This window comes from Bos indicus, chromosome 4, assembly GCF_029378745.1.
Source record: "Bos indicus isolate NIAB-ARS_2022 breed Sahiwal x Tharparkar chromosome 4, NIAB-ARS_B.indTharparkar_mat_pri_1.0, whole genome shotgun sequence".
NCBI lineage: Eukaryota > Metazoa > Chordata > Mammalia > Artiodactyla > Bovidae > Bos > Bos indicus.
In genome coordinates this window covers 71,479,655-71,503,781 of record NC_091763.1, presented here as the reverse complement: position 1 = coordinate 71,503,781, position 24,127 = coordinate 71,479,655, and the positions used below count along the sequence as shown (strand labels likewise).

The window sequence follows — 24,127 nt, the reverse complement described above, 5'->3', positions numbered from 1 at the left end:
CTTGCTTTTTTGATGATCCAGCGGATGTTTGCAATTTGATCTCTGGTTCCTCTGCCTTTTCTAAAACCAGCTTGAACACCTGGAAGTTCACGGTTCACATATTGCTGAAGAAGAATTTTGGAGAATTTTGAGCATTACTTTACTAGTGTGTGAGATGAGTGCAATTGTGCAGTAGTTTGAGCATTCTTTGGCATTGCCTTTCTTTGGGATTGGAATGAAAACTGACCTTTTCCAGTCCTGTGGCCACTGCTGAGTTTTCCAAATTTGCCGACATATTGAGTGCAGCACTTTGACAGCATTATCTTTCAGGATGTGAAATAGCTCAACTGGAAATGTCATTTAGGTAGGTTAAATGTCATTTATTCATATGTAGAGTCACTCTGTCTAAGGTAGGTCTCTTAAAATTCTTTGTTCCTGGTTGGTTTCTTTCATAGTACTTACTACAACTTGCAAGTTTTTGTTTATTTGCCCTCTTATTTGTCTCCTCCAGTAAATGGTAAGAACCCATTCCGTCTTATTCACTGTTATATCCATGGATTATGAAACAGACATTTTAATAGGAACTTAATGAATATTTGGAGAACCTGTAGAAGTATTGTGAAATTTAAAACAGTTTAATGAAAAGCTTTACTTGCTCATGAAAAAACCTGTTCTTTACTTATTCTCCCTAAATATTCCAGAATGACTAGAAGTATTTTATGAAATATAAACAATAATGAAATATATAACAAATTAAAGTGTGTGTGTGTGTTGTTGTTGTTGTTGTTGGGGGTGGGGAGCATGTAGTCTTCAAACTGTTCTTCTGAGATTCTCTTTCTTAGAGAAAGGCAGTAAATTTGGCATTGAGCTTAACAGCCACTGAAATTTGGGTTCCATGATTTACAGACTCCATAAAGTAAAAATATTTTGAGAAGAATGATGTAGTCGGGCTGTGCTGTGCTAAGTTGCTTCAGTCATGTCCTGTTATTTGAGACCCTATGGACCATAGCCCACCAGGCTTCTCTGTCCCTGGGATTCTCCAAGTATGAATACTGGAGCGGGTTGTCATGCCCTCCTCCAGATCTTCCCAACACAGGGATCAAACCTGCATCTCTTGCATCTCCTACATTGGCAGGCAGGTTCTTTACCACTAGTGCTACCTGGAGGCTAGAGACCTACAATAATTCCTTATTACTTTGGATTTCACCCTAAGATTATTGTCAATAGTCCTTTAATTAGGAATCTTCTCTTAGTATCAGTGAAACAGAAGACACAGAATACTCAAAATGCAAACATGAATGCAGCTTTAATGACTGGATATGAACAGATGGTAATATATTTTTTAGCACTCTATGTAGATTAGATTTTGAGGATTGATATCACACTCAAATATCCATCCTAGTTACTTCTTCTTTCATTTTGAGTTGATTGTGAGCAATAAGTATACATTGTGTAAACTTTTCCTCTTGAAACTCTTTGCCAGGACTCTGACTTGAAGAAAACAGTGGATGAAAGTGCACGGATTCAGAGAGCGTACAACCACTATTTTGATCTGATCATCATCAATGACAATCTAGACAAAGCCTTTGAGAAACTTCAGACTGCCATAGAGAAACTGAGAATGGAGCCACAGTGGGTCCCAATCAGCTGGGTTTACTGATGATTCAGTAAGGTTCACAATTCAAATAAACTTTCCAAAAAGTGACTGCAACAGATAAACCTACTGAATAAATACATGCACAGATAGAAGATATCTGCCAAGTCCAGGCATTTTTATTGTGTAGATTGAAATACCAGTACACTATTCTGAATTTTTATATAAAATGTGGTTGAGAAGGTGTACTAATATATAATTGATCTTAATTTTTCTAACTTTTTATGGATAATCTTTCTATTCATATCACATAAAGAAATGCGTTGAAGCATTTTGTATATGTTTTGATTTAGTACCCTTGCCTTTTTCATCCAAGGAATTTTCAAATCATTCACTCTAACATTGGTCTCACATTTTCACTGTGATAATGAATACTTGAAATAGTTTTGTAAAGCTGTCATTTAGTTCAGTATTTAGTGAAGGGTCAGCTACTCTTATTAGGAAAAAATAATGGTTTATTGGCCTTCTTTCCTAATATATTCAATTTCTTACAGAAGCAGAATTTTAATGTCAGTGCTACAGCTAGTCTACCACCATCCAAATCTGACATCAGAAGTCTGCTCAGTGCAACATAGCTTCATTATTTCAGAGTTGTACGGCTATCCGTTCTAATTTATGCAGCTATGTTAGTTTTTTCCCTTCATGCTCTCTCTCGTGAAAAAATGAAGAGCAGTACCTTGCACTCTCATTCGTTGCAGTGACGGGCTGATGCTTCGTTAACATGTACACGGCGAGCGAGGCCACACCGGCCGGGAGAGTGCCTTATCCTGCAAACCTTGTAACAGAATGACTCTGGGAGCTGATCCATTGTAAAAGTTTAACTGATGAAAGTGTACCTATTGCTTTATACAGTTTTCTATTAGGATATGATCAGCAAATGTATCATGCCTCTGAAAATTTCTGTGATGCTGAAAAATGCCTCTCAGTTTGCAGTTGGGGGTTTATGTGAACAATCAGTTTGCTTTTTGAAGTGTGATGTGATCATTAGGGTATTTTTTCAGTTTGTTGTGTTGTGAACCAAATCCATTGAACAATTTATGAAATTTGGAAAAAATTGTCAAATGTTTTATCTCACTAGACTACATATATATTATATAATATGTACAGTGTATGTATTATATAATATGTATTAAATAATGTTTTATATATTTTTTTACATTTGTTAGGAAATGTACTTTTTGTTTAGGAAGTAAACTTTTTGATTAGGAAAACAGTTCTCCTTCTTTAGATACATTAATATATACAAATTTCCAAAATTCATCTCAGTTAATATCTTCCTTTAGGATTCTTTGATGGTATAAATTCTTCTAAAGTATATTCAGAGATGCAGATTATTGTTTAACTAAGTTAGCCATATTTTATACTGCTGCTAGCTTTTCACATAAACAGTATTCACACTTAACAGGTTAGGTGCTTAAACTTTGATGATCATCTTTGTCTGGTGGTAGACACCAGACCCCTGGCTGCTGAAATTTGTTTTCCCCTCAGCTAAGCTGTCACATGGAATGCTAGCCCGGAGGACTCAGAGGGAAGAGAAAATACATGGTAATAAGCAGCAGGCACTGTTCTTTTTCACAATGAAACCAAACACCCAAGTAGCTGTATGGAGGTTCATTGTCCTAGAATAGGAAATTGGTAGCAAAATGGATCATACCCTTTAGTAACTTTGGTAACTTTTAAACCACGTACATTTACATCAAAGTCTTGGCTTCTCAAAGATGAATCAAAGCACAGTGTCGAGATGATGTCCCATGACTTAGCATCTCAACACACTGTAAATTTTAAGAGAAATTTTATTTTCACATTCTCAGGAAGTATGGTGTCTTCTGCAGTGTGCCTTCGTGCTGCTGCCTGCCGCCTCTAGGGGATCACTGGAGCCGCTGCCTGCAGCCTCTAGGGGATCACTGGAGCCGCTGCCTGCAGCCTCTTGGGGATCACTGGAGCCACTGCCTGCAGCCTCTTGGGGATCACTGGAGCCGCTGCCTGCAGCCTCTAGGGGATCACTGGAGCCGCTGCCTGCAGCCTCTTGGGGATCACTGGAGCTGCTGCCTGCAGCCTCTTGGGGATCACTGGAGCTGTTGCCTGCAGCCTCTTGGGGATCACTGGAGTAGCTCAAGAAGTCTATCCACAAGATATTTTACCCATCGACACAACAGAGATGGTTTTTACATCAGACATATTTTAGGCCTTATCACATGGTATAAAGTGCACATTATTTAGAAAACAGTCTACACTTGAGTTATTTCTATTATAAATGGTATTCATGACTAACTAGTTTATACACATGAGATTCCTCCTAATATAAAATGGAACAATGCAGTTGATTTCATTTCCATCTAGATGCCAGAGCCGAAAAGAATCAATTTATAGCAAAGTTCATCTATTTCAATAAAGAGTCATTGAACTTGAAAGTGAAGTCCCATCTGGTTCTGTAGAAACCAGCAGAGCTCTGCTGGGGCAAGAAGTCCCAGAGGGCCCAGAATTCTCCTATAGCAATGACAGTATAGTTGTGATCAAGGGAATGTGAACTTCTCCTGTAGGGAAGGTCTAAGATAACTAGCTTTACTGAAGAGAAAATAGCTTAAGGTGACATTAAAAATATTGTTAAAAATATGCGTGCATATGCTTTTGGGAAACAATGTGCCAACATAGTAATGCACCTGAGGATTCCTTGTAGACAGGTGAGCATCCACATTCAGCATTCAGGGCATGATTATTTATATACAGCTAAATATTATATATATTTTTAAATATACAAATATCCCATATCCATAGAGTTGATGTCCCTGGATAAGTCATTTAACTGTAACTAGTGTAATAAATGTGATGCACTCAAGTAGAATTTTTCCTTTTATTATAACCAAGCCTTGATTATGCAGTTTCCATTTCTGTTTGATATTTGGATAGTGTCAAGTAAAATACTATCCAATACATCAGACTTTGTTTACTTTTACCATACAACTGCTGAACATAGCTTTCTAAGGTAGAAATCATATCATAAACCCAGTACAGCAATAGTAGCCTGAACCCTAGATTCTAGAATCTAGTAAATTTAATATAATAGCTTATAAGGACAAGTTTTCTTTAAAAGAGCAAATTGGATATTAACACAAATTTAGAAAAGAATTCAAATTAGCAATAAAATATGTTAGTGTAGCATTATAGACTATGGCCAGGTACTGACTGCTTTGACTGTAATATCCCAGTGACCATAGAAGATGATCTTTGTTTTAAAGAGTCATTTAAATTTGTACTTGTTTTTATGGATAACAACAAGTGTCACAATCCAGTGATTGGGGTTGATTTTTCAGATGGATAGCCATGGAGTTAGGTATAATTATTTTAAACTGGTAAATATTAAAGTTTTGAAAATTGGTCTACTTAACATTGTACTTTTATGACTTCTGAAACAACACCCCATTTTCCAGGAACCACAGGCTAGGGAGCCAATAATTTTATAGTGATGAGTCTTTATACTACATATGGAAAAAGCAATCCTGAAGTTTTCTGTATATAGCTAGCAGGTCATTTTTTAAATGTTTGAGTCATCATATATATAATATATATATATACAGCTATGTGTATAATATGTAAAATTCTCCCAAGATATATGAATAATACTAAAATGTTCAGTATGTAATTATAACTAATGCTCTTACATTTTTAATTATTTCCAAATTCTTAGACATTATGAAACTTTTCACATAGTTTTCAGAGGCTCTGGTTTTACTTTGAGGCAGATACTAATCCCCTTTCTGAAAAACATATTTGGAATTAAGCTCAGAAAGGTATTCTAATTTTATTTTCTTAGGGAAAAAGGACAGAGTCATGGATGGAAACCTCCTGGGAAATACTTATTTAAACCTTCAAATGAATTTGAGATATGGTTCAGGCTTAGAGATTATAGTACCTGCCCTTCTCTTGGATTTGTTGTGAGAATTCATGTAATAACATCTGTAATGGATTTGGAGTTCTTAGGAGAAATTCAGTATTTTAAATAACAGGATTATTGTATATAGAACAAGTTAATATTCACAAACTTTTAAGAATACAATTGAGTAATAATTCATATCGTTTTTTACATATACATTATATGTCTGAAGAAAACAATTCTATAATTTTCTTAAGGTAAGATTATTTTTAACTGCATTTTTGCTAGCTTCAAGTTTTATTTTTAGTGTTTTCCATAATTTACCATATTACTTTGTGTGTTTCTGGAATGACTTAGTACACAGAATCAAAAATGAGTCCTTAAAACACTAGAAAGTGAAGGAATGATGCTATCTCATTTCTAAGATAAGACTTTAAAAGCATGATTTGCACTACTTCTGCAGTACACTGCACTGCATTCTTTAAAATAGTCTCTCTTTTTATAAAAATAGAGCTGGTGCAGTTCTACTGGCTGAGATCCTAATTATGACTCCTGACCATATGACCACTGAGAAAATTTACATCTCCCTTTTAATAATACACTTGTTAAATAAGGCTAACTTAATATTTATCTTCACCGTAATTTATAACTCTGATGAGGTAAATGGTAAATTGGAAATTCCTTATTAAGCTACTTTATCTGTTTATTATATATATTCATTTGCCCTGAGTTGGCTTATTTTTTAGTTCTTTTAAAGTGTACCTCTCTTGGAGGTAACATAGTGATAGGTGCACACCATTTAGAAATTCTGCCTTCAGTTTTAAAACAGCTGTGAGGATGTTGTTCCAGCCTGAAAGAGGTTGTGTTCTGGTCTCTTAGTGGCCTTGGTCAGGAGGTCTTGAGTTCAGAATCCTTTTCTAAGTCCAGACCTTTAGGAAATCCTCCTCCTTACCAACCAGACCACTCACAAGTCAAACAAAATTTAAGTAAGCAATCCAGTACTCTTATTACATCTGAAGACACTCTGATCTTTGCCCCTTAAAGCTGCGTACCTTATTCTTCTGCCTGAAATTTATCACTGCAGCCCTATGGTTCAACCCATAGTATTAAGTTTAAAAGGCATTTGTTTCTTTAAAAGGGGAAACATATTCAGTTACCTCCAGTTGGGGGACCACGAATCCAATAGGACTGCTTTTTTTTTTTAGTTTTGTTCTCTACCTGCTTCAGGGCCACTGGCTGATACTGCAGTGCTATGAGAAATCTGACTTGCCTCCATACACCAAAGCTGACCAGAAGCAACAATTCTTTTTTTTTCCCCCTACCAGCTTTAATTGTTTTCTAATCTCCAGCACAAACTGAATGAACACATCTACAGATGATGTAAATGCCACTTACAACTTGGCAGATTAAATGACTTAATGCTTGTAAATCCGTCTTGAGTCCCAGTGAATAAGTACTGTTACTAACACAGAGCAAAAGCCAAAAGGTCTTATTTTAAAAGTTGGGGATAAATATCTTTATTGCACTTTAGTCACAGCAACCCAGGGTAGAAACATACAAATATGACAAACTATGCCTGAAACTTAACCTTCTTCACATCAGTCAAGGAGGCCTGGGAGCTTGGAGGATGAGGGAAACTCTGCTATATATATTATTACCATCACTAAACCATAAGTCATTACCAATTAAAATATGTGGTTCTCGTCTTATTCTTAAATACAAGAGGCAGGCAGTGATGTGAGTAACCTTTGCAGACTTTGCAGAACATACTTTGTTCTGATAGACATGGTCTAACTGAGAAATGCCTTAGTCTTTTTAGTGGAACTTGATTTGAGGAATAGCTGATCTCCATCTGTAACTGAAATACAAGGTAAATACTTCTTTTGGCTGTGTGTTCTCTTTAAAAAAGAACTGCTGATTCCTGTTTCTTCAGTAACATTGATGTTTAAGAAAATGTTATCTTGGATTTTGCTAGAAGAATGAACACTGGGGTTCAGCATCTGGTATACTTTCCACATGTTATGTTAGCTCTATTAAGAACCCATGATGAAAATTTGATGTGAGGACTTTGGGTGTTTTTCCCCCCATTTCATTTTGGTATATTTTTGTTTTGAACACATATGCATGCTCTTTTTAACCTCTAGTCTGTGAAATGATGGTAGAAGAGATTTTTTTTTTTTTAATGGAGGGCAAAATACTTGTTAACAACCAAAAAATTAAAGCTGAACAAGCTGCTAAAGGTGAAAAAGTTTAAAATTAATTGCTACTGCTTTCCAAGTAATTGTATTACTAGTACCTGTACAAAAGAAACATTATTGCTGTCCTTGTATAAATAAAATCTACCTGCAGTACAATTAAGTATTGACTTCTCAGCAACTGTCCCTGTAAATTTTTCTTTTCACATATTAATATGTTGTCCAAAATGAAATTTACTGAAATGTTCAATCTGTGAGACTGCATACTCCTGGTAAAATATTTTTGTATATATAAAGAAATAAATACTTAATATTGGGAAAATGTAGTGTTTCATTTCTAGGTAGAAATAAGGCTTGAAGATAATAAAATATAGAAGGTATCAGGTGAGTTTGGGCAGTTTCTTTGAACTGCTAATCATCTTTGTTAAAAGCTTCTAATGTCAGATTTTTCCCACCAAAATTTATAAATTTTTCACCTGCCTCCCTTTTGTTTTTTAACAAGGAAACCCTAATTATTGTTTCATCTGTCCCAGCCCAAAGATTCCATAGCTTTCAAAGACGACTTAAAGAATTCCAGAGACAGGGAAGATTAAAATACAGGATCAAGAGAAGACCTCTACGCTTAGATGGCATGAATACTAGGGCCATTTCCCAGTTAGCCAAGAAAAGAAAAACCCTGGTGGGAAAGACAACGCCTTCTGTGGCACATAGCTCAGCCCTGAGGTCTGCTATGAGAAGGGGAGGAGGACCCACTGGACCGACCAAGAGATGGAGGCATGAATGTGGGTGAGCACAGGAAGCCTGTTTCCAGAAAAGGTACTTTGGCAACTCGTTTCCTAAGCTAGTTTTCTAGGATTCCATACCCCACAATGCAGAAATTGCTGGTCTAGTGTATTTCTGATGTCTCCAAAAGAATTAGTTTTTTTGTTGAAATATATTTGCTTTATAATACTGTGGTAGTTTCAAGTGTACAACATAATGATTCTGTATTTTTACAGATTCTAGTCCGTTATAGGTTCCCTGGTGGCTCGGAGGTTCAAGCATCTGCCTGGAATGCGGGAGACCTGGGTTCGATCCCTGGGTCAGGAAGATCCCCTGGAGAAGGCAATGGCACCCCACTCCAGTACGCTTGCCTGGAGAATCCCATGGAGAGAGGAGCCTGGTGGGCTACAGTCCATGGGGTCGCAAAGAGTCGAACACAACTGAGCAACTTCACTTTCACTTTCATAGGTTATTATAGTGGGTATACTTCCTTATGCCATACAGTGAATCCTTGTTTCTTATCTACTTTATAAACAGTAGTTTGTTAATTTCATATCCCTAATTTGTCCCTCTCCCTTTTAGTAACCACAAGTTTGTTTTCTGCGTCTGTGAGCCTGTTTTGTGTATATATTCATTGGTATTTATTTTTTAGATTCCACATATAAGTGATATTGTATAGTAATTGTCTGACTAACTTCACTAGGCATAATTCTTTTTAGGTTCATCCACATTGTTGCAAGTGCCAGTATTTCATTCTTTTCTTATAGCTAAGTAATACTCCATTGTGTCTATACCACATCTTCTTAATCCTGTCATCTGTTGATGGGACTTGAGTTGCTTCCACGTCTTAGCTATTGTAAATAATGCTGCTGTGAATATTGGGGTGTGTGTACCTTTTCAAATCAGTGGTTTTGTTTTTTTCCAAATAGTGGGATTGCTGGATCATGTTAGTTCTATTTTTAGTTTTTGAGCAAACCTCCATACTGTTTTCCATAGTGTTTATACCAATTTACATTCCTGCCAACAACATACGAAGAAAGGTTCCCTTTAGTCCACATCCTGTCTGACATTTGTTATTTGTAGAGTTTTTGATAATAGCCATTCAGACCCTTTTGAGGTGATGCTTCATTTTGGGTTTGGTTTGCATTTCTAATAATTAGCAATGTTGAGCATCTTTTCATGTGCCTGTTTGCTATCCGTATGTCTTATTTGGGAAAATATCTATTCCAAGTCTTCTGTCCATTTTTTGTTGGGTTTTTTCAATAATTGAGTCATATGAGCTGTGTGTATAGTTTGAATACTAACCACTTGTCAGGAGCATCATTTGCAAATATTTTCCCCATTCCATTGGCTGCCTTTTTGTTTCGTTGATGGTTTCCTTTGTTGTACAAAAGGTTTTAAGTTTAATTGGGTCCCATTTGTATATGTTTGCTTTATTTCTTTGGCCTTGGGGGACTGATCCAAGAAAATATTATGTTTTACTTCCGAGTATTTCACTTATGTTCCCCAAAAATTAGGTTTTACATAAAGTCATCATTCCCTTAATAAACACAGCTGGGTGTCCATATAAGTGGACTGGTGCAGTTCAAACCCATGTTGTTCAAGGGTCCAACTGTGACTCACTCTTCCATCTTATACTACCTTGGTTTTCTGTCACTGCAGTAAGAAATTACCACAGACTTAGCAGCTTACAACACAAACTTATCATCTCAGTTCTGTAGGTCCATAATTCAACATAAGTCTCACGAACAAGTCTCATGAGGCTAGAGCGAAGTTGTCTCCCAGGCCCTGCCCTGGCTCTTACCTGCAGGTCCGGAGGAGAATATGCATCCAGGCTTTTGCAGGTTGGTGGTGGTCTCCATTTCCATGCAGTTGTAGGATCGAAGTCCCCATTTCCTTGCTGGCTGGCCGGCCAACTACTCTCTTGTCCTTGAACCAGCCTCCTCTATCTTCAGAGCCAGCAGCAGCTCTGAATTCTTCACATGCCTCATTTTTTCTGCATTTTCTTTGGCCAGATCCATCTCTCACTAACCCTTCTGGTTTCTTTAAGGGTCCACCCAGATAATCCAGGGTCATCTGTCCATCTCAAGGTCCAGTACCTTAAAAACACCCTTTTTGCCAGGTTCTAGGGATTTATTAGGTCATGAACACCTTTTATCGGCCATTTTTGGGCCACACCACACTAACTGTGTCAGCATTTCTTCTATCCCCATTTATGAAACAGAAGTAGTTGTAGAAATAGAGTTAAGGCAGCTGTTCTGTTCTAGGAAATACTACTATATTTATTATCTGTTTTCTAGGTGTTCTGGGATACTAGGACTTGATTCCAAATCTCATTACTAAAAGAAGGATGGTTCTGAATCTCAAGCAGTAAATAAAGGTATATTTAAAGTTAATATTTAATATTGAGGATACCAGTTAGTTAGAAGAATCCATCTCACCCTCACTGGAGCCCAGCACTACCTCATCCACCACATCCCAGTGGGAATCTGCTGTAGCAGCATATGCCCACATCTTTTTCAATCGCTAATGTTTACAACACAGTCCAACAGGATTACTGGCCAATCTTAGGGCCATTGTGGAAAGAGACTGCCTCAGTTGCTGTTTAATGTAACCCAAACTTTCAGTACTTGCTTGGATGGCTTCTTTTCTTTCTGTCTTAAGTCTGTGTCTAGTTTTTAATGTTTGGAGGGTTTTGTTATTTTTTTACCTCAGGATAATACATACAAAATTCTAAAAGATGAACCACCCCATCTCACCCCCCGCCCCCGACCAATGCCTCTTGTCCCAACCTCTAAATCCTTTCCTCAAAGCAGACCCTGTTGGGTTTCTTGTGACCTCTTAAATGAGATTTCCCAGGCATTGAGATACATGGATATCTGTTTTTCATACAAGTAGATTCATATCACACATTCTATCTGCAGTATGTTCTTTATACTCATTTTATTTCAGAAAAGCAGAAAAAAACAGGTATAGTGCCACCATCTCAGCACAACTATTTTGACTTTTGCGTTCCTTTCCAATTTGTGTATGAGGTGCTTATTTTTTTATGTTGTTGCCACCACAGTTACAACTCTTTCTTTCTTACATATCTTAAATATTTGCATAATAGCTACATGATTTAGTCTGATTTTTAATAGACGTAATGAAAGGGTTATTTTCTTCATTTCTTGCTTATTAACTAATGTTCATTAAAATCTGAAGCACAGGAATGGAATAAGTAGGCAATGTTGAGATAAAAACAGGTGCTGAGTAACATAGCATGTTCCAGCTGCTAGCCCTCATCCCCACTGCCTGCTGCCCCCCAAGTAAGTCGAATTCGAGCAGCGACTTTTTGCTGAGGGAAAGCAGAAGTGGCTTCAGGTCCCCAGTGGATATTAGCATTGGCATTAGGGGCACTCAGAAGACAGTTCAGGCTATTTATAGCAGGATATGAAAACAGAACAAACAAGAAAAATACAGTTCAAAGTTCCTTTGATACAATATGTAGCATTTTACAAATTAAACATCCAACATGCACGCAAAATCAGCACACTGCTCTAGACATAGGATTGGTACATTGATCAAAGCACAGCAAAGTCAAATAAATAAAATGCATATATATGTATATATACTAGGCCCTAAGGATGTCCTGCAGTTAGGTTATTTTTTAGCATAATTTTGTTTAGCAGAAGACTATGTTCTCTAGTGGCATTTACAGTTCATTTTTCAGTCACTGCATAGCATATAGCACATTCAAAATGTAGCCTTCTATGAAGAGAAATTGCCTCCCCACAGCATTCATAATTTAAAATGAATTTTTGGATCAAAGTGTCAGCCTCATCTATTTTGTTTAACAGAAAGTGGGGAAAATAAAGTGATAAATGGACCTATTTTTTTTCCTGCAGAGAAAAGGTCTGACTACTCTGGCTTAGAATTCTCCACCCTCCTCCAGCTGGGGTGCTGGGGTCTATAATTCGGACACTGGGTTAGCAGCACAGGAGGGCCTCCCATGAAAAAACCCTGTACAGAGTAACTGGTAGCTGAATTCAAGGTGATTTGTAATGCAAAAAGCCACCACTTCTTAAACTATTAGATAAATTCATCTGCTTGATCATTTACCATGGTGACCTAAGCCCCAGAGGCAGTATTTGGTGATGCTGAAAAGCAGCCAGCCTTAGCTGATACCACGCAGAGGCAGATCTCAGATACTGCAGATTTGGTTCCAGACCACCACAGTAAAGCAAATCACACAAACTTGTTGGTTTCTCAGTGCATATAAAGCTTATTTTTATACTATCTTATAGTCTGTTAAGGTGTACAATAGCATTATGCCTAAACTATGTATATACCTTAAAAATACTTTATTGCTAAAAAATGTTAACATCATCAGAGCCTTCAGCAAGTCGAGCTGTAATCTTTTTGCAATAGTAACATCAAAGATCACAGATCACCATGATACATATAATGAAAAAGTCTGAAATACTGGGAGAGTTACCACAATGTGACAGACACAAGTGATCAAATGCTGTTGGGAAAATGGTGCCAATAGACTTGCTCAACACAGGGTTGTCACAGACCTTCAATTTGTTAAAAAAAAAAAAAAAATGCATTGTCTATGAAGTACAATTGGAGAAGGAAATGGCAACCCACTCCAGTATTCTTTCCTGGAAAATCCCATGGACGGAAAAGCCTGGTAGGCTACAGTCCATGTGGTCGCAAAGAGTCGGACACGACTGAGCAACTTCACTTTATGAAGTACAATAAAATGAGGTGTGCCTGTACCTGTAATCCGCACGTGACACTGTTACTGTGCTCTGCCCAAAGCACAGAGTCCACTCAGGCTGATGTAAAGTATCAGTGGTAAGACGTTAGGGTCCTCCCTGCTGGCAGCTTTCACGGATGATTGCATTCTCTCCAGGTTAATGTCAGTTGCGGCAAACAGACGCTGCACGATCCCAAACTTTTCTCTATCTTTCAGAGGAGCCAAAGCTGGGTCTTCAAGATCAGACACACCATCATGAGACAGAGCACGGAGCTAAAATGACACATGTAAATAGATCACCAAAAAACATTATAGAAAGTCCACATCATCGGATAATACCATTAGCACTTCTAGCTAATTATGGGGAAAAAAACTAGTTACGTTGTTTAAATTCTTCCAGTAGAACAGGGAAAACCCTTGAACTGTGACAGGATATATTTGGCTCAGGCAGGGACCTCAGGCCTGACTTTATCCACTTTGCCTGGAGTCGCCCGTTGTTGTTCAGTCACTCCGTCATGTCCGACTCTTTGCAACCCCATTGAGAGAGTCATTTCCTAGGCAGGTTGATAGGAAATCTAGGGGTCCCCAAGGAGAGAGGGGTCTGGAATTCTCAAGGAGGAAGAAAGGACAAACTTTTCACAGTCTTTGTAGACCAAGACCTGGGGACTGGAGTCGATGAAAATGAGAGGGTAACAGGCAGGAAGGCCAGGGGTCTCCAAATGGAGGAAATAGCCTGCAAGTGTCAGACTTTTTTATCTCTCTTAAGCAGCAGGAGGAAACAAACTAGCAATATTTTTTCCTCTATACAAATTTAAAGGGAGGTTTCTCTTAAAATACTGTGTTGCCATAATGACACCTGGTTTCGCCTGAAGTTAGCTATTCTTGAGCCTAGAGATAACCAATGCCTTTTTCTTATGGAAATGTTTGTCTTAAGCTATGCTGATGTACTATGCCTTTACCCCAAACTCTGTCTCCAAGTCGGTTCTGCCTCTTGGCCCAGAACCTACTTGACAAACCAGTATGTTATACTCAGATATTGTTCCCCTAATCTATGTAAATGAAACTATTTGTATGGTAGTCTGCCCTTCTTCAAAATTCAAGTTAATCATTTTATGGCCCAGGATAAGCCATTTGGTGCCAAGATTATCCCAAAATGCATCTTATGGGTGAGGGGCCTGGTGCCATTCTGAATTTTAAGACATTCCTTTCTTTCATTAACAGACTGCTAGTGACTATATAACATCCAGCTGAAGACTAGAAGGGGGGTACTCTTTCTGCCCCCTTCTGATGCCTATGTCAGAAGCTTTCTCTCTCTATCTCCTTTATACTTTAATAAAACTTTATTACACAAAAGCTCTGAGCGATCAAGCCTGGTCTCTGGCCCCAGATTGAATTCTTCTCCTCCGGGGGCCAAGAATCCCGGTGTATTCACGTGATTCAACAACAACCTTTCACCATGGGCTGCAGCACCCCAGGCTTCCCTGTCCATCACCAACTCCCGGAGCTTGCTCAAACTCATGTCCATCGAGTCGGTGATGCCATCCAACCATCTCATTCTCTTTCGTCCCCTTCTCCTCCTGCCTTCAGTCTTTCCCAGCATCAGGGTCTTTTCCAATCAGTCAGTTCCTTGCTTTAGGTGGCCAAAGTATTGGAGCTTGAGCATCAGTCCTTCCAGTGAATATTCAGGGTTGATTTCCTTTAAGATTGACTGGTTTGATCTCCTTACTGTCCAAGTAGTCCTCTGACCAAACCCCTACTCTCTGGATTCTACCTTCTATTGGATCCATTAATTCCAGTAGATTAGAAAGGTCAGAATGTAACTTTCTTATACACGGGGCATAAAGTTTTTTTTTTTACTTTAATCCAAGTGTTAGAATTTCCTATGTATATTTGCATAAACTCCTCAAAGGTAGGTACCATAGTTTATTTACTGATGCTCTCTGCCTCAACCTTCCTCTTCCTTCTACCTTCCTCCAGAGTTCCCATAGAACTTTCCTTCTCATCTCTGAGTTGTCAGCTGAAATGCCACATAATGGGTCTCTCCTACCCCTCTCTCCATAGATTCACTCACTACTCCCACCTCCCAGCCACTATTACGTTATCTTATTGCCTTCATTTACTTACTGTATCTGACATTATCTTCTTGCTATTCCCTGTTTGCTCTGTGTATTAAAACCTAAGTTGCCCAGAAGAACAGGGACCTTGTCCGGCATGCTCACCTTATACCCCACCTGGAACACAGACCCTCACTTCTTCAGAGAGGTCACATCAGACGCTGCTCTAATCGCAACTGCTCAGAACATTGGAACCTTTGCTTTTAGGGTCTTGAGCAATGCCTCTGATACATTTGTTTTTAGTCTGTAGTAATTACAAATTTGCCAGTAGATATGAATTTTAAACAGGCACTCAGAACCTGATCAAATTAGTAATGAGAGTAAAATTTTAAATGAAGCCTTATAAAGTACGCGTGAATTTTAACTGAATCTGAAGGGAATCCAAAAGAATTCCAGACATGTCCTGAGCACTGACAGCCTTACTAAAAGAAATACGCAGCTTGCCCCAGTGGCCGAAGGATGGCACTCATTTGCATATAAACCTTCTTGTGTCTGTTATCAAAACCAGCCTTACAGATCCATACATCTGTAGATTCACCCAGTAACCAGAAGCTTCCCTTACCATGTGGCCCAGAGAGTGGATCTGGTCTGTTCTTATTTAAGCATGACCACATCTGGTGACATAAGAATGAGCTCCACTGGCGAAGGCTGAAGCCTGCCAACAGCACAGTTCGCTGTGTCCTGGGTCTGGTGGAAAAGTGCCCAGCAAAACCCTGCCTGCCTCTCTGAACATCTGCCAACCCCAGGCACCCAGAGGCACCTCTAGGTATGAGAGAGACTACAGTCACACCTGAAGGAGTGGAGGTGTGAAATTAACATTCTCTCTAGATGATTATAAACTCACCTTCTTACCATTTCTTCCACCAGTTTGCAAAGGTATGAGTGTATTTGACACTGTTCTTTCAGAAGCCTTTCAGAAAGCCTCTCAAACTTACTCTGGCCACCAGACAAGACAGGAATGCAGGTAGATTTTTGTACCTTGCTCTAAGTAAATCCCTATAAGAAATATAAGATACCCAAGTTCCAGCAGGAGCCTTGCTGTCTTAAGAAATGTTATTACGATATCTAGGGGAGATTATATGAAGACACTCTGGAAGGTCTTTAAAGAAAAATTATTTGTTTACTTTTGTGGGGCTACTGAATATAAACAAATGACTCTATGGGTGGATAGTTTTACGTCAAAGTAGAATACCAGCTGTGCTAGAACTCCAAGTGCATTCTAAGAGCTACTCCTAGAACACCAGCAGCTGAATTCTGGTGAATGTGATGTGGGATCAAATCCTAGAGCAGACCTTCAGGGATGACGACCAAGTGTGAGTTGGTTGGGAGAGAGTGTTACTAATGTGGTCTTGGTAGTATTTTCTTTTTGTATATACTTCCTGAATGCAGTTGATGGCTTTGTAAATACATGGTAAGGGGCTGACCTAGGAAATACTAAATATTCAGTTGCTATGAAAGGGAGCTAAGCTATGAAAGCAGGACTACTGTCGTTGCAGACAATTAGATACTGATACATATCATTTCCATAACCAAACTGCACCATCAGCATTTACCCTCAGCTGGCTGCAGGACAATCTCATGCTGGTTCATTTTCAAGTAGTTCAGTTTTTGTGGTCAAAGTACAAGAACACAGCATTCCTCTGGGTGGTGAGGCTCTGCTTTCAGTTGTGAATGACATCTGAACTGCTTCTTGGAATGATGCCTCGCTGCAGTTTCCACAGGTCTCTGCTACACAAGGATGCACCAAAGGCAGTAACCACCATGCCGACAAGTTCCCAGGGCAGATGAGTAACAAACTGCAGGGTCCTATGTAGGCAGTCTACCCCAGCACCTGCTCTACAGACCTGGCCGCAGAGCTCCAGGCTTTAGTTCTTTGGGTCTAAACAGCATGATGGCATCAGCCCTTAGGAACCAGGCCTCAAAATAAGTAACCAGGGATGCTTTGCTTGTCTGCCCCAGGCTAAGCAACACCTGCAGAAGCCACATTAGAGGAGCTGCCCCGGCCTGTCTGTCGATGGTTCCTTCTGTTAATGACCTAATTTGTAATTTAAAAAGGAAAACTTAACCTTGACTTTCAGGGCTAAGCTCATCATTACTTAACTCTTACTCTTGCCATGACATTTCCCGAGGGCATGAAGCTAATGATATTCCTAAGAGAAAATGAAAGTCTCCCTGAGACAAAGCCGTCCTATTGAATACCTCCCTGTTGAATTCAGTGCTGAATCAGACTGGTCCAGCCGTAGAACTGGCATGGCAAATAATATGGTGTCAGGCCCCTTCCCTGCAACAAGCCTTGGCCAAAATTCTCTCCAAGAAATGCCGAAATCCTGAGACCTGGAGTATAAAGACAAGCCCTGCTAACAAGTTCTCCAGATAACTCCTTTCCCTCTGAGCTTTGGTTTTCTTATGTGTGTGTGATGTAGGCAGGGTATAAAAGAATGTGAGGTTAGTAATACCTGTTTTAACCTATTTTGAAGGGCTATTGTGGCTGAGAAAGCCTAACAAGTTTTATCAGCTGCTGGGTATTCATCTCCCCCTCATTTCCCTGTTCCTACCAACCCCAGGTCCCCTCGGGGAGGGTTCTTACCAGGTGGTACAGCAGAGGGATAATCTGGAGTTTACAGCAAGTGCCCAGCAAAGCTGCTGCATTATCTGGCATTTCTGCAGGAAAAAAAGAGAATCAGTCACTGCCCAAAGAAAGCATACACGGAAGCAGAGCCAACCCCTGGGTTGTACCTAACTTAGATGTCCTCTGCCAGCCAGATATGCTCAGTTATTGCAGAATAAATGAACAAAGCGGGCTACACAAGCAGCACAGTCTTTTACAAAATAGATGTAGGGACCAAGTAACCAGCTCTGTGTTCACCAGAGGATATTTCTTGCATGTAATTCTCCAATCAGAAAGAACTGTACAGACTCAAGGAAAAATTAGTCAACACAGAAAGGTAGAAAGAACCTGGGATTTAGTGACAAAAGAGCTATGTTTCACCCCACTAAATATTTGGGGAGTGATCTTTGGTATACCTCTCCTAGCATATTTCCTCATTTGAGTACTATAAATGTGGGGGGGAGGGCGGGTTTGTTGTTTTTTCTTAGCCTATGTCAGACAACTAAATAAACTATAAAGGATTACACCTAGGTCACTAGTCATGTCGTAGGGGGAAAATGTAGCCTGTTTCAACCTATTCTGAAGGGCTGGCACAGCAGAGCTCCTGAGCCCAGAATTGTGCAGGGCCCCCGGCCTGGCACTGGCGATTCTCAGGATTGACACAGAGCTGCGCATGCCTGGGGGCTGCACCAGAAGGGTCCTTCCCAGCCCCAGGAACAGGGAATCCAGATGAGTGTTATTCCAAACTGGTTTTAAATACCTCCCAGGATAGAACAGATGAGATTGCTAAAAGGACCCAATCCCTTGAGATACAACATTTGAGCTGAAAAGGCAAAAGAGAAGAGTCATCTGCTCTATCATCTGGCCCAGGGAACACTCAGGAACTCCTCCATCTCCTGCGTTAATCAGCAGCCTTATTTATAAAGGGCAGTGTGCTACTTAGGCTGAAACCCAGCAGAGGACAATGAAACATGGCTTGTTCCCAGGAGAGGAAGGCTGCTGGGTGCATGGGGCAGCCCTGAAGATACAGTCCTACCAGTGAACCCCCTAAACTGCATTTAAAGCTTGTGTGTGCTTTCATCTCCAGAGAGGATCCACCATTTTCAACAAATCCTCAAGGAGGCCCTGATTCCAAGTCAGGAAGATGAAGATGGTAAATACATGTAGCCTTGCCTTGTGGAAAGATCCCCACAGCTGTGAAGGGCAGGAACACAGTCACCTGGAACATGACGTCCTGGCTGAGCTACTGTCACGGTCATCTCACCAGTTCATGTTTCCATCTCCTCACTTTTCAGGTGACTCCTGAATCCCCTGTAATCATCATCATCCCTTATTCCTGGAAATATTTTATTTCCATGTTACTCAGTGGTCATTTCCTACCCTGAACCTGGCTGAGGACATGGGGATGAAGAAATAGCATCTGCTTTGCAGAGTTTGACTGAAGCAACTCAGCACTTAGGCCCTCGTGTCTAATTCTTTGCAACCCTATGGACTGTAGCCTGCCAGGCTCCTCTGCCCATGGGATTCTCCAGGCAACAATACTGGAGTGGGTTGCCATACCCTTCTCCAGGGGATCTTCCTGACCCAAGGACTGAACCCACGTCTCTTAGGTCTCCCAGACTGGCAGGTGGGTTCTTTACCACTAGGACCACGTGAGAAGCCTACCATCTGATTTTACTACTTTACTTCCCTTGATTAATTCCCTTGAGGGTGGGGATGTTGATTTTTCTCCTACCTCAGCATCTGGCAGTGCCTGAAACACAGTAGAGTCTTCTTCAGTTGTTTATGGAATTGAAATGACTTTTGATCTTTCATATTCTAAGTATTTAGCAGATGAGATCTGGGAAGTTCATGCTTAAGGTCACAGAATGGTGGAGAAAGGGTTCCAGGAGACCAGCCAGATGCTGAGACTGCAGTGCTTTAAACAAGGACAAGGAGGCAGGTCCAAGACAGCACCACAGGAAGATCCAGAACTCACCACCTCCCACAGACAGACTGAATCTACAGCAGCATGTGGAAGAGTTTCCTCTGAAAAAACCCCAAACTGCCGAGCGACTCCCTACACATCAGGTGAACTAGGAAGAAAAGCCCACGGCAGCAGGTAGGAGAGGCCGAGCACAATCTCCCTGTAAAGCGCCCTTCTGGTGCCACGACCCACACTCAGGAGGGAACTCAAACCCCGAGCTTCTCCCTGTGGTGGAGGGCCTGAACCCCACCCTTTATGCTCTATCTGCCTCATTCCAGGGTGCTGACATCTCCTGGAAAGGAACTTGTGATTTTTGTGACTGCCACCCAGATGACATTTCCAGGTCACCAGGCTCTGGCTCGTGGGATTTACACTTGTGGTCTATATATATTTATATACTTTAAAAGCTCTGCCTGAAGGTCTGGCCTCTAACCAGCCTGAATCTGAGTGCTGTCTGAGCCCCTCTCTGGGACACTGACAGGTGTTGACAAACCCTCAACTCTTGGGAGCCACTAAAAATAAGCTGCTTGAACAATCACAGAGGTTTGAGAAACAAGAGAGAGCTAGGGCAAGGCTGAACAATAAGGTTCTTTCTTGCGAGAGACCACTCCCTCAGGACTGCGAGAGGTGACTGTGTTATCTTATGCATGGAAGCAAACACAGAAAAGCAAGGAAAATGAAGAAACAGAGAAAAATGTCCCAAACAGAACAAGATAAAAATCTCAAAAAAGGTCCTGAATGAAAAGAATATAAGTGATTTACCTGTTAAAGGGTTCAAAAAGCAGCTTTATGATCCTAAAGCTGCTTAACAAGCTTGGGAGAAGAACGGATGAACACTAAGAACTTCAACAAAGAAACAGAAAATGCAGGAAAATACCAAATATTAAGTCACAGAAATGAAGAATACAGTACCTGAACCAAAACAGACACTAGTGGGTTTCAGCCATACACTAGATGAAGTAGAAGAAAAGATCACTGAACTCAAAAGACAAAGCAGTGGAATTCACCCAATTGGAGCAGCATCTTTTTGCGAACACAGCTCAAGAAACTATGCTACATCATCTGGCAAACCAACATTTGCACCTAGGGATACCAGAAGAAGAAGAAAAAAGGGGCTGAAAACTCTCCTAACGTGGGGAAGGAAACAAACTCAGACCCAGGAGACCCAGACCACATTAAAATGTCAAAACATAAAGACAAGGAGAGAATCGTAAAAGCAGCGAGAGAAAAACAGTTACAGGGGAACCCCTCCATATGGCTATCAGCAGATTAGGTTTTTCAGTAGAAACTTTGCATCCTAGAAGGGAGTGGTATGATACAGTGAAAGTACTGAAAGAAAAAAAAAACTTGCAACCAAGAATATTCTACCTGATAAAGTTGTCATTCAGAATTGAAGGGGAGAGAACTTTCCAGACAAGCAAAAGCTGAAGGAATTCACCACCACTAGACCAACCTTGCAAGACAAGTTAAAGGAACCTGTTTAAGCTGTAATGAAAGAGTACTAATTAGTAATAAGAAAACATATGAAAATAAATCTGTCTCACTGGTAAAGGTAAATATATAGTAAAATTCATAATAATCTAATGTTGAAGGGTAAATTAATCACCTACAAAACTAGTACGAGGTTAAATGACAAAAGCAGTAAAAATGCAGTAATTTCTTAAGGGATATGCAAGATAAAAAGATATGATTTGTGACATCAAAACCGTAAAATGGCAGGAGAGGAAAGTAAACTGTGGAGTTTTAGAATGTGTTTAAACTTAGACTGTTATACATACTATGTTGGTAACAATTTAAGTTGGCATGTAATCCTCATGGTAACCACAAAAAAAAATGAGAAAGGAATCTAAGCATATCATTACAGAAAATCATCAAGTCACAGAGGAGGAGAGCAAGAGAAGAAAGGAACAAAAGAACTACCAAAGAGTCACTAAATAATTAACAAAATGGCAGTGAGTACATATCTGTCAGTAATCACTTTAAATGTAATTGTCTTTTGATTGGAGAATTTAGTACAGAGTTGCTGAATGGATACATTAAAAAAAAAAAAAATTATACTGCCTATGGGAGACTCGTTTCAGATGTGAGGACATACACAGACTGAAAACAAAAGGGAAGGAAAGATAGTCCATGCAAACCGAAACCAAAAGAAAACGGGGGTTAATAGGCCATCTTTATATCATAAACAGACTTTAACACTGTAATGAGAGACAGGAGTGCTACGCAATGATAAAGGGGTCAAGCCAACAAGAGGATACAACACTGTGAATACGTACACATCCGGCACAGCATCACCTTTGGCTCAGCAGTAAAGAAGCTGCAGGTTAAATTCCTGGGTCAGGAAGATCCCCTGGAGAAATGGCAACCCACTCCAGTATTCTTGCCTGGAGAATCCCATGGACAGAAGAGCCTGGCGGGCTACAGTCCATGGGCTCGCAAAATAGTCAAATACAACTGAGCACTCATGCGTGCACGCACATAAGAGCACCTAAATATATAAGCAAATAGGCCTAAAAAGAGAAATGGGCAGCAATACAATAATAGTGGGGGACTTTAATACTCCACTTTCATCAATGGCTAGATCAGACAGAAAACCAATAAGGAAAGAATGGCTCAAAAATACCTTTAGACAAATGGAAATACAGCACATCAAAATTTATGTGATGTAGCAAAGGCAGTTCTAAGAGGAGAGCTCACAGCAATAAATGGTACCTCAGGAGACAAGAAAAATCTCAAACTAACTTTATACCTCAAAAGGAACAAATGAAACCCAGAGTTAGTAGGGAGAAGGACATCACTAAGATGAGGGTGGAAATTAAAAGCAGACTAATAGATTTTTTTTTTAATCAATGAAATGAATAGCTAGTTCTTTGAAAAGCTGAATTAACAAAACATTTAGCTAGATTTGCCAAGAAAAAGAGATGCCTCAAATAAAATCAGAAATGAAAGTATAGATGTTACACAGATTCCCCAGAAATACAAGAGATCATAAAAGAGTATTGTGGACAACCTAGAAGAAATGAATAAACTAAACACATACCACTCACCAGCACTGAATCAGAAAGAAATAGAAAATCTGAAAAGACTGATTTCCACTAGGTAGACTGAAATCAGTGTAATCAAAAACCTCCCAACATACAAAAGTCAAGGTAAATTGTGAAGGAAAGGCTTCTCAAAAGCTAGAGAACTCTGGCCTGTAGATCAGCTCCTGATAGAATGCCTGTTTTTAGACTCTCTTATATAATGATTAACATTGGGGGAAAGGTCTCTAGTGGAGTTCCACAGGGCTCTCGTCTTATATCCTGTCCCAGTCAAAACATTTACCCATGACATGGAATAAGATATGGAGCATACATTCATTGGCATACGGAGCTGGAAGAGGCATTTGTTCTCGTTATTCAAAAACTGAAGATTCCTGGGCTTTTGTTCCAGGGCGGTGCTAAGGAGGAACTCTTGAAATGTATCAGGAACTCAACGTCCACCTTGAAAAGAAGTTGCAGGGACCAAGACTGGGCTAGTTTGTCAGCTCTTGCCTCTCTGAGAAGTAAAAGTCCAGCTTCTGGGACTTCCCTGGTGGTCCAGTGGCTCAGACTCCAAACTCCCAATGCAGGGGACCCAGGTTCAATCCCTGGTCAGGGAACTAAATCTCAACTCAAGATCTCGCGTGTTGCAACAAAGACCCGGTGCAGACAAATAAATTCCTCATACAGGATGACCTCGTTCTGGTCCCACAGACCCTCTGGCATGCTGCATTCTGGGTGGGAGTTGGTACGGAAGTGTAGGGCGGGCTCCACAGCTCACTGATAACTGGATGGCCAGGATGGGTGCAGAGGTTGTGAAGGCGCTGGGCTCAGCATCCTAGTGCTTTGGGATGCTCTTTGCAGCCTCCCTGCTCTCATGGCCACAATGCTGCACTCAGGATAGGGCCATAAGTTTGCAAAGAGGAACAAGAGGATGAGAAGGACCGAAACACGGGGAGATAGCAGTTGCCAAATGATGCCTGGCAATGTTGAGTAGCAGTGGCTTTCAAGTGTGAATCACAGGCTGTCTGGGGAAGTGGTTTCCTGTGTGGGTGAGGGGGTGTGCCTGCAGACGGCCCTCCCTGGGAGAGGAAAGAAAGTCCTCTCCAAGAGAGTGGAGGAGGCTAGCAGCAAGTCCATGACTTCATGGCAGTGCTGTAAACTCTCCTGCTTATCTTCCCTGCACTGCTTGAAAAGGTGGGAACCAAATCTCC

The 24,127-nt window shown here is 40.2% G+C and overlaps 2 protein-coding genes across 12 annotated transcripts in view; one reads left to right on the top strand and one right to left on the bottom strand.

Annotated features, from left to right (window-relative positions):
- Positions 1-8,021, top strand: part of PALS2 (protein associated with LIN7 2, MAGUK p55 family member) — a 136,134-nt gene extending 128,113 nt beyond the window's left edge. For 10 of the 11 annotated variants that reach the window (XM_070787937.1, XM_070787936.1, XM_070787939.1 and 7 more), the window contains one exon: positions 1,463-8,021. In XM_070787937.1, the coding sequence (XP_070644038.1) occupies positions 1,463-1,639 (177 nt within the window). In that variant the 3' untranslated portion in view covers positions 1,640-8,021. The remainder of the gene's footprint in view (positions 1-1,462) is intronic. The other variant, XM_070787933.1, reaches the window with a different exon arrangement.
- Positions 8,022-11,385: 3,364 nt separating this feature from the next.
- The window catches only part of GSDME (gasdermin E), a 75,679-nt gene continuing 62,937 nt past the window's right edge, over positions 11,386-24,127 (bottom strand). Inside the window, exons 9-10 of the mRNA XM_019968869.2 lie at positions 17,907-17,980; positions 11,386-13,478 (exon numbers count right to left, since the gene is read on the bottom strand). Coding sequence (XP_019824428.2) covers positions 13,248-13,478; positions 17,907-17,980 — 305 coding nt within the window. The 3' untranslated portion in view covers positions 11,386-13,247. The remainder of the gene's footprint in view (positions 13,479-17,906; positions 17,981-24,127) is intronic.